The sequence below is a fragment of the Engystomops pustulosus genome, chromosome 2, assembly GCF_040894005.1.
Source record: "Engystomops pustulosus chromosome 2, aEngPut4.maternal, whole genome shotgun sequence".
NCBI classification, from domain to species: domain Eukaryota; kingdom Metazoa; phylum Chordata; class Amphibia; order Anura; family Leptodactylidae; genus Engystomops; species Engystomops pustulosus.
Window position 1 is genome coordinate 222,843,909 of NC_092412.1, and position 11,049 is coordinate 222,854,957.

The 11,049-nt window shown below is 41.9% G+C and overlaps 1 protein-coding gene across 1 annotated transcript in view; it reads left to right on the top strand.

Annotated features, from left to right (window-relative positions):
• The window catches only part of LRRC75A (leucine rich repeat containing 75A), a 211,500-nt gene extending 201,580 nt beyond the window's left edge, over positions 1–9,920 (top strand). Inside the window, exon 4 of the mRNA XM_072138244.1 lies at positions 550–9,920. Within this exon, the coding sequence (XP_071994345.1) occupies positions 550–1,069 (520 nt within the window). The 3' untranslated portion in view covers positions 1,070–9,920. The remainder of the gene's footprint in view (positions 1–549) is intronic.
• Positions 9,921–11,049: the final 1,129 nt, after the last annotated feature.

Sequence of the window (11,049 nt, forward strand, 5' to 3'; positions counted from 1 at the left end):
GCAGTGTATCACAACGCATTTTTGTGTTTATATTACTTTGATGGATAGAATAGGCAAAGAGGTTTATATACACAGTGTCGGACTGCGGCTTTTTAGCCTACCAAAATTTTAGTGGGTGCCCACCATTCAATATTCAACCCAGCAACCTTCAAATTCTGTTTTCTTCTGCTTGCTCTCTGGGGCTATCACTGTGGTAGTGCTTGGACCCACTGGAGGATCTGCAGATTCTTTGGTGGGCCAGTCCAACCCAGGATATAACATATACTTGCATGTAGAGCAGTGGTTCTCAACCTTTATAATGCTGTGACCCCGCAATACATTTACACATGTTCCGGTGACCCCAAACCATGCGATTTGCAGTAAAAACACAATAAAATCGCGGCTCCAAAGGCTTTAGGCGACCCCTGTGTTTTGGACCCCTGCCAAGGTCACGACCCACAGGTTGAGAACCACTGATGTAGAGGAAAGGTTTAATCATCTTTGAACATAAATGTACAATTTTGACAGATTATTTGAGTCATTTGGACTAACTGATTCTTCTTTCTGCAGTTTAAAAGCAATTCTATCAGCAAGACCTCAAGATGGCTCCTTAGATCTGACTGGCATCCCCCTAACCATGAAGGACCTGGACCGTGTGATGCTTTATCTTCAGCACAATTCAGAAGAAGTGGAGAATGTGGAACTCTGCTTTACTGAACTCACAGATGAAATGTTCTTACATCTTCTACCTGTCCTCAGTGGCCTTCCGCATCTGTCTACTCTGGCTCTCAATGGAAACCGCCTGACAAAGTCCATCTTGAGGGAAATTACAGAGGCTTTGAAGGACCTTAAAAAGTTCCCCAGCATGACATGGATCGACCTTGGCAATAACGTGGACATCTTCTCCTTGCCGCAGCCTTTTTTAGTTAGCCTCAAGAAACGATGCCCAAAACAGGGGAATTTGCCAACTATTTTAGAATTCGGAGAGGGACAACTAAGTGACTTAGAGAATCAAGATGCATCCACGGAGACTGAAGAGGAGCAAGTAGTTAGTTGTTTAGAAGATAATAGTTTGCAGCCGCAAAGTTAACTAGATGCTTCCTAAATATGATGACTTTGTATTTTACAGAACTAAGAAGATGAGAAATTCTTGAATGATGTCGAAACAAGTAGTTTCGCTGGTGGAGAGAAGACCCTTGTCTGATCCTACTTCTACTGATGACTGTATATTAGATGTTGACTATACTCCACCAAATTTCAATTTTGGTCAATATTGGTACGTTCTTTAGCAAAACAATCAGTGATTTTGAGCTTCTCCATGTATTCAACAATTTTATAGAAACCAAAGCATGCCGTCAGATTATTCTGATGATTTATCAGTCCGTGCTCTGAATTACTGGTATGCTACTGATCATACCTCAATCCGCGAGAACTTTTAGGAATGTATAAAATGTGTTATTTAATATGCATACAACCACTTCTTTTCTATGAAATATTTGCCAAATTCTCAGATAAGCCATACTTATGCTTATTGCATTGGAGAATTAGGCTACGATTTTAGGTTCTGCGGATATTAGCAAATATAAGTATAGAGAGAGATACTGAAAATATTTATATTTCTAGTTCTTAACTCTAAGCATTGAAAAAAGTCACACTTTTTAGCAAAGGCTCATGAAATTTAGAGAAACATTACTCGCCTTATCTATTGCCCTGGTCTACTTCCTATTTCCTCTTGGGACACAGGAAATGACTGCTCAGCCAATCACAGGCTACAACACTTACCCGCTTTAGCCGGTATTTCCAGCACGTACTAGTAGGTAGTATTTTTACCCATTTTGAGTCCATTTTGACAAACTTTATTACACATAGTTTAAGCATTTGCTAAAATGATGGTACACATGAGTTTCAAGGTCAACCTTATTTTTTTTATAAAGAGACATTGTGGTAGAAAGACCTGTGCCAAAACAACTGGGCACTCTTACGTCTTCATATTCACTTTTCCATTTATCCATTATTCCAGCCATAAAATATTATTCAGCTTCACTGTAGGCTATTAAGGTTCATGTGACCAACCAATACCTCGTAGCATACACACACTTATACAGGTATGAAAACAATGAATACATTTTTGTGCTGTACTTTTATAGTGTTTTTAACAGTGCACGTAAAGTTTGAGAGGATAAAAAAAAAAATTAGCAGTAAAATATTTTTTCACAATTTAAAACTTTTCATACATCTTTAACAATTTGGGAAACATGATTTGGAAGTTTATATTTTTGGGGGAATTAATAAGCAAGGTGGAAAATGATCTCTCTGGTGGCTGCATGAAGAAAATTGTTCATTCGCAAATGGGAAATTTAGATTCTGTCTCATCGACCGTTGTATCGATATTGTTGACACTGTAGGGTCAAAATGTCAAAATATCACATACTCTTCTATATATCCGAAGAAAATAATGTAGCATTCTACTATTTTGACTGGCACCAGTTCTACACTGGTTTTACACACAGATATACAGAAAATAATTGGCATTGGTGTGAAATGTGCCCAGTAAATGGGAACCATTTAGTGTATGATACAAGTCTCTATGGGGGGTATAGAAATTGTTAGTCCAGAACGTGTTTTGGCTTTTGCACAATTTTCAATGGGTTCTAAGAAATTTGCCTAATTTAAGATAGCTTTGTGCAATTTTTGGCAGCTCTCTGGTTTCTTAATTTTCTATGTAGATAAGAGATTGTGGCCGACTGCCAGCACCATGCACTAGTGACAAAAGGTCACCCCAGGTCACGTCAAACAAACAAGATGTGAATCTGCAACTTTTCTTTTGAATTGGGCAAAACTCGTTGTAGGTGAACGAAAATTGGGCGCAAAATTTATCAATACCTTTGCATATGCTTGGTACATTACACAAGGCCAATACTAGAAATCAGCGACACAGAAAATATAGAGGGAAAGCAAAAGCGAATATGATAAATGCCCCCTGTGACTTTTTTGAAATCTGCTCCATCTTCATATCTGCACAGATTTAGCTAAACCTTTTATTCTGAAAACTGGAAATGATAAATATGTCAAATATGGTAAATTATGATCAAAGGCCCCAGATGCTGCAGAGGGGAACACCGATAGAAAGTGCAGAATATAATAACCACTATACTACAGATTTACACAGAGTTTATTAAAAAGTTTGGCCTTTTTTGGTCTCAATATATTAAAAACCTTTATTCTACAAGTTAAATTTGGCAGAACAGTCTCTAACATTTTCCCTAAATCGCCCACATTTCTCAATAATGATTACAATCAGATGGACCAATTCTCATGACACTGAGGGACACACATGGACCAAAAAGAAGGATCTACTTTTACAAGTTCTGATCACAGACGACTTTTCAGACCCTACAAGACTATAAATGTCTTGTAGGAGTTTTATATGAGCAAGTTTTTTTTTTTTTTTAGGGATAAGTGGTAATGTTTACTATAAGATACTAATGAATGTATTAGGCTGGAATCACAAATGCAGTTCCTAAAGGAAACAAGTCTGGAGGCATTTGGCACCCAAAATAACCACTGAAGTTGACAATGATGTCTTCTGGTGTAGCACATCAGCAATATAATCTAATGATTGTAAGTAAATCTGAGCGTTGAATCAAATCCGAATACTTTCTGATTTGGAACCATATTGAATCTTATCCACAGGATAGGCCCTAACTTGCTGATCAGTGGGGGTTCTCAGTGATAAATCCCCCACAGATCACGAGAACATCTCTACGGAGCCAACAGAGATTGCCAACATTTTATAATAGCGCTTTATGTTCAGTAATTTAGTTTTCTGTATGTTGTGCTGCTTTTCCAAAAAATTAGGACAACCTTTTACTATCAGACATAGAGGTCAGTGGTAATTTGGGCACCCAAACCAGTACAGGACATATTGAGAAAATTTTCTTATTTCCTTCCTTTCACAGATCTGCATACAAATTGCATGTGTGACTCCAGACCTGGCTTTCTTCTGGAACATGCAACTTTTAAAATTTTATGACAGGTAAAACTTTTGCATATTCCTAGGGTAAATGGGATCCTGAAGAGCAGGGCCTACCTCATATTTGTCAAGGCCATCAGATATTTTTTTTACTGAGTTTCAGGTTTCTGCTAGTGTGTTACACCAAGAGATTTCCGAAATACATTGCCTTTCAATATTCCATGTACACTGATCATTTGCTGAGGCCTACACCTTCCTTGTGGAGTGAGTAGATTACTCCTGGATGTAGGTGGACAGGACACCGCTGGATGCATCCAACGTAAGGACCAAGTTAAAGACTGGAGGAATCAGATATGTATTTCCTATCAAGAACCTTCCACCAACTTTTGCTCTTTGCATCTTTCAATATATTTTCTCTAATCCTTCCAGGGCAGTTGAAATGTAGTTTTTATCCTCCACCGTTTCCTCCTACTCAGTAAGGAGCCTTATTAGCATATTGAATGTTGAAACTAATGCAAATCATAGTTTAGAGAGAAGAGCAATACTTATTAGGGCTTTACCAACTTTGCATGTTATCGCCTAACCTCAATATAGAGGATAACAAGCAGGGACCCCCACGATCATGAGAGTCCTATTCTCACTAATGGGTTAAATGCAGTGCATCTACACACTTCCATGCTGGCATGAGTTTCCTGAAACAGGATCCATTCTTCTTTTTGCTTTTCCAAAAAAAAATATGCAAATGACCTTCAGGGATTCCTGGCTCCGTAGTCTGCTAATTATTCACACCTCCATTCAGCATTGACTCCCTGGCCTGAGAGCTGAATGGAGGTGTCAATAATTGGCAGACATTACCCTGTATATACTCGAGTATAAGCTGACCCAAGTAAAAGACGAGACCCCTAATTTTGGCACAAAAAACTGGAAAACCTATTGACTTGAATATAAGCCAAGGGTGGGAAATGCATTGGTCACAGCCCCCCCAGTATATAGCCTGCCAGTCCCTTGTAGTTTATAGCCTGCCAGCCCCCTGGAGTATATAGCCTGCCAGCCCCCTGGAGTATATAGCCTGCCAGCTCCCTGGAGTATATAGCCTGCCAGCCCCCTCGAGTATATAGCCTGCCAGCCCCCTGGAGTATATAGCCTGCCAGCTCCCTGGAGTATATAGCCTGCCAGCTCCCTGGAGTATATAGCCTGCCAGTCCCCTGGAGTATATAGCCTGCCTGCCCCTCGAATATATAGCCTGCCAGCCCCCTGGAGTATATAGCCTGCCAGCCCCCTGGAGTATATAGCCTGCCTGCCCCTCAAATATATAGCCTGCCAGCCCCCTGGAGTATATAGCCTGCCAGCCCCCTGGAGTATATAGCCTACCTGCCCCCTGGAGTATATAGCCTGCCAGCCCCCTCGAGTATATAGCCTGCCTGCCTGCCATGACATGCCATGACATGGCTGATGTCACAAAGACTGTAACGGACCAGCACCTGATGTCAGTGCCGCGATGGATGCCGGGGAGCGTCAGAAAGTTTGTTTTTTGTGCTGAAAAACTAGGCTTATTCTCCAGTATATATGGTAGTTCCAAAAGGGTCTTCTGTGATGTAGCCAGGAGCTCATGAGGCTCATTTGCATAATTTGAAAAGTTTCTCAAAAACTAACTTCTACAAAAAGAAGACAGGATCCTGTTTCAGGAGGCACACCCCAGCATGTAAGTGTGCTTGGTATAGAAGCACTGTATCCAGAGCTGGCGCCAGGACCAGGCATACCCGGGCAACTGCCAGGGGCCCACACAGCTAAATCTCAGTACATAATGTAACCATGTGGGGCTGCATATAATTAAACTGAGAGGGCTGTTGGGGTGATAAACTAGGGAAAATTTTAGGGACCAGGGGACTGTTTTAGTTTCTCTATTCTTAATTCTGACCATGCGTTCACTGCAAAGGGGCCCAACTGAGACTCTGTGACCCAGGGGGCCCGCTGAAACCTGGAGCCGACCCTGACTGCTTCCATGTTGTAGATTTCCTTTAAGGATCATATGGGAGTGTTGGAAATAGCCACGCTCAGCGCTCTGTCTCCATCGCTTACATAGACAGTGTAAAGGAGTTCCAGAGATACCCCTGCACTGTGCTCAGCAATATCCAACACTCTCATAGTACTGAATGGAGTGGCATATTGCATGTTCATCCTTTCTTTCCTCTTATTAGTGAGAAAGGGGCCCCTATTCTCTAGATTGCTTCTGGTCCCAGTGGTCAGACCCTCCCAGATCAGCTTGTCCTATGAAAAGTGGATTAAATGTAAAGTTTGTACCACCCCTTTAATTCAAGATGTAATTAGCAGGAGTGGGTGGAAGCAAAGAAAAGGAAACTATTAAAACAAGTTGTTATCTTAAATCATTTAGGAAAAGGGGTAACTGGAGGGAAATTTAAGTGCTCGGGGTGTGACCATCTTCAATGAAAACGTCGGGCCACATTTATTAAAGTGTTTGCGCCAGTTTTCTCTGACTTTGCACTGAAAGAACGTGGAAACTGCTTGTACACGTAGTTATGAAGTGTCTGCACTATGTCCGCCGCACCACAAATCTCTGCACATAAAGGGGGGCTCCGGTGCAGAGTTGTAGCGTGCGCCACATTTATTACAGCGACTCAAATCGGTGCCCACTTGCCGAGCAGTGCAGCAAGTACCAGATTAATGAAGACCGTGCACCAGTATTTAATAATCTGGCGCACTTTGTACATTAGGGAGGCATAACTTTTGATAAATCTGGGCCATTGAACCCATTACATGTAACCCTTGGGTCCTATTGATATGTCTATTTATGGCTCGGTAACAATAGAGTAGTTGGTGGCTGCATTTCATTGACCAAATGCTGCCCCAGGAGCAGAACTCCAAGACCACCGTTATCTATGAGCCACGAGTAGCTGCGTAACTACAACTTACCTACTGACCACATCACTACAGACCCGAGCTGTGGTCCTACAGGAGTGCAGGGACCCGTGGCTCCCAGATAACTGTGATTTTAGGAGACCCACTATTGGGGCATTGTTCTAGTGAAAGCAAACTCAGATCAAGGACCCTATAACTGCAAAAATTATTTGTCTTGAAAAAATGAATAATTAAGTGTGAAATTTTATCACCTACCAAAAAAGATAGGAATTTTTTGTGACTGTGCCTTTTGCAGTGGAGAACAAAGACTATACAGTATCTATGGACACGTAGGGGCACATTTACTAAGCGAGAATTCTGGCATAGGTTGCACATAAATACATGTGGAAACCAGTTGTACGTGTATGTATGAAGGTGTCTGCGCTAGTATTGTATCACGGCTGCACTATTCACACCGCGACACAACCCCTGCACAGAAAGGGGCGTTCTATTACTTACTCGCACCGGCCGCTACATTTATGTCGGTAAGCCCCATAGCGGTGCACGCCCCTTGAACTCAAATGAACCTGGTGAACACAGTTTGGGCGCATGCAGTCTGCGCCACATTCATGAAAACCGAGCTTCGTTCTTCATGAATGTGTCGCTCCCTGCACAATAGTAAGCCACGTAATGCACGATGCATCACTAATAGTAAATGTGGGCCATAATCCTTAAAGGGAACCTGTCATCAGAAATTGGCCTACTGAACCATTACCAGTATGTTTTCAAGCAGCTGAGCGGCTTCTAGATGATGTTTCTTTCATGGCCTAGTGTGGTGGCATCATCCAGAAAATCAACTTTGAAGTGAGATGTAAATAGGTTGTATAAAGTCAGGAAGGTGGAGAGTTTAACACTGAAGTCAACCTCTCCTGCCTCCAAACATCCCCACCTCCCATGTGTTGATTTGATTAGTAATGTCACTGGACGCAAGACCATAATTACAGTGAAGGGGCCGTTCTAAGGCAGGGAAAGCCTGACTTTAGTGTTAAACTCTCCGCCTCCTTGACTTCATAAAACCAATTTATATCTATCTGCAAAGTTGATTTTCTGGATTATGTCACCTCCCAAGACCATGAAAGAAACATAATCTAGAAGTGGCTCAGCTGCTTAACAACATACTGCTTTATTGAGCCAATTACTGATGACAGGTTCCCTTTAATGTAAAAAAAACTTACCATTTGCTACTTTTTCAAATCGTGAACATAGAATAATATAATAGTATAATATGCTATGTACAACAACTATAAATATATATATAATTGACAATGTATTCAATGAAAGAATAAATGCACAATATAGAATTTATTCTATTTCCTTATGTTTCTCCTACCAACAAAATCCATCATGATAAGCCAGGAACACTTACTCATAAATCCAGGCGCTGTGACTGTGGTAATCTGCTTATATGTCTTATCCATGGTCTCCATCCGCCTAAAATCAACTTTTAAAATTATCCTAATGAGTCATAAGGGCTCTGGGGGATGTTACCAAAGCCCCTCTGTCCCCCTAATTGGCTTTGGTTTATCATGATGAATTTGGATGGTAGATGACCTTTACATTTTTCAAGTTAAGTCCATTACTAGTTGCCATCACTTCTAGGTCCCTTCCTGTGGGGTGGTTGGTAGTGGTACATAAAGGGGTGGGCCGCTACTAATAAATGTCACCAATGTAAGTAGCAGACACAAATAAGGGCACCCGTTTTGTACTTGCCCCAGTAAAGTTCCTCTGTAGTCCACACGAGCCGCGGGTCATGTGAGGTCCAGAGTCCTCGTGCTGGCAGCTCACATGGACCACGGAGATACTAAGAAAAATATGGGCAAACCTACTAGGGTCTTCTACTGGTAAAGATTCTTCCCAGTGGCCAACCCCTTTAATATACTCCCAGACTTCCATTGTGCCATGTGCACAATCTATTATTTGTTATATCAGGAACATGATCCGTTACCTACAGTAATATGGCGAGAAGAAGCAAGGTGGAAACCAGAATGTCCAGATGTCAATATTGGGAACCGTATAGGGAAAGTGACCTAACCCTTTAGACCACATGGTTCTCCCAGGGAAAATTAGGGACTTTTCTTGCAAATCTGCACCAATCAAGCATTAAAGGCATTTGTGGATGTGCCGAAAATTGTTATTCTTATTAGATTTCATGTCAGTCCCCTCCCCTGACAGACAGAACCGGGAATACATGTATTTTATATAATCGACTTATCGGGAGAGGAGACCGATCCCCTTAAAATATGGATGAGCTGATTTCCGAGTGATATTGATGGTCAATGAATATTTTCCATGATCGGCTGTGTAACTCGTGTCCACATGTATGTGATAACCTCATACAGCATGTACTAAAACTACGTATGAGATGAAGCCACGGATGGAAAAGCACAGATGGAACAATTGCCAATCAAATCCTCGGTATTAGTACAATTGCAATTTCAACAGCAAAACTGTTTCAAGGGAATCTGTCAGCAGCTGTCACCATATAAAGCTGTAGACAGGTATTGGCCATAGAGATCTATGTGAGCATAAATCTGTGTGTTAGTAGCAGCAGGACTGTGAAAAAATAAATTCAGAATAAATTTCAAGATGGCAGCTTCACCATGCGTAATAGGGACATGTCCTCACACTGCTGTGCTCTTATTGCTCTAAATTGAAATGTCCCACTGTCCCTTACATATAGCCTAAGGTTGGATATTCCAGTAGTCACCCAGAGCACTTGGGGGCTATAGAGCAGCATGCATAAAGTTGAGAGGACACTTCACCATTGCACTTAGAGAAGGAACAACCTTGGAATATAAATGCATTTTTCACAGTCCTGCTGCTACTAACATCACACACAAAAGCTATGCTCACATAGATCTCCATGGCCAATCTTACACTGTCTGCGGCTTTGTATGGTCACAACTGCTGACAGATTCCCTTTGTCATCATTCAGTCTCATACATCATAACCGTGTTATACCAGTCACTTACAGGACATTTTTGATGATTAAAGAGAATTGATGTACTTCTCAGATATTCTATAAAGGAAATAAATATACATATATTTACCAGGATGCCTCCGTTGTGTTTATTATAATCCATTATTTTGGATATAGACTTAAAGGGGATCTCCACTTCACTGAGGATCATTTGTCTCATTACACATATGACCGATACCTGATCTTTATTATCTCATGTGTGCTTTTGTAGATTCCATTGTGAATGAATGCTAGTCCCTGGGCACTACGAAGCTTGTGCTTATACACAGCACCTAATATGAAGGAGCAGAACAGCAGTGTAAAGCATGAGGAGACAAAGCAGGAACAACATCCTAAAGGTTTACCATCACCTGACCATGGGTAGTGCAGCTCAAATCCATTCATCTCACTGCAGCAGAGTTGCAATCAAGTCAGGTCAGGAGTGGCGCTGTTTTTCAACCTCCAGACAGATGCTGTGGTTGCAACTGACTGTGGTATCTGAGGGGTGGGCCCTGCTTCAGCCCAATACTGAACCCTAGAGGTCAATCAGAAAAAATGAATTTGGAGTAGATTTTCTGGGGGTGTATGCACAGTATGCTCTGAAGCTTTGACGTGAAACACTCTATGATCAACTTTCCCAGATGTGGAAGGACAGTCCTGGATTTGGAGTCTGTCCACCTGATTTCAAGTTTTTCAGCATCTTCAAACGATGCAGATATTGAACATAATGCTGGAGCCGGTAACCCTCAGCTCCCCGCTCCAGCATCCAGCCTTGCTGCTGATAATGTACTGATGTCATTGGGCCTGCAGAGGAGCTCCTCCAGGGGTATAAGGAGAGGTGAGTACCACAATAGGGGGCAGTTATATGGGGGTGGGGCACAATAGGGGGTGACCTCTAATCAATGGACATGCAGAATGAGAGCTCCATGAAACTCAATTAAACCAGCGCTGGAATGGAGAGGTCTGGTAATGTAACACACGGATTTAAACTTACTTTTAGGCCCATTACCCACAAGTGAGTTTGATGCGTCCAACTCGCCCTGTGTGCCTGCTGGAACGTCTGGCCCGAACACTCAGCAACAGGAACTGACCTGCCGAGTTCGGTTCCGGTTGCTGGGTGTTTGGGTCAGACGTTCCAGCAAGCACAAGATGCAAGTTTGATGTAAATTGGATGCATCCAACTCACTCGTGGGGAAAAGGCTTTAGTTGGGTGACCCTTCCA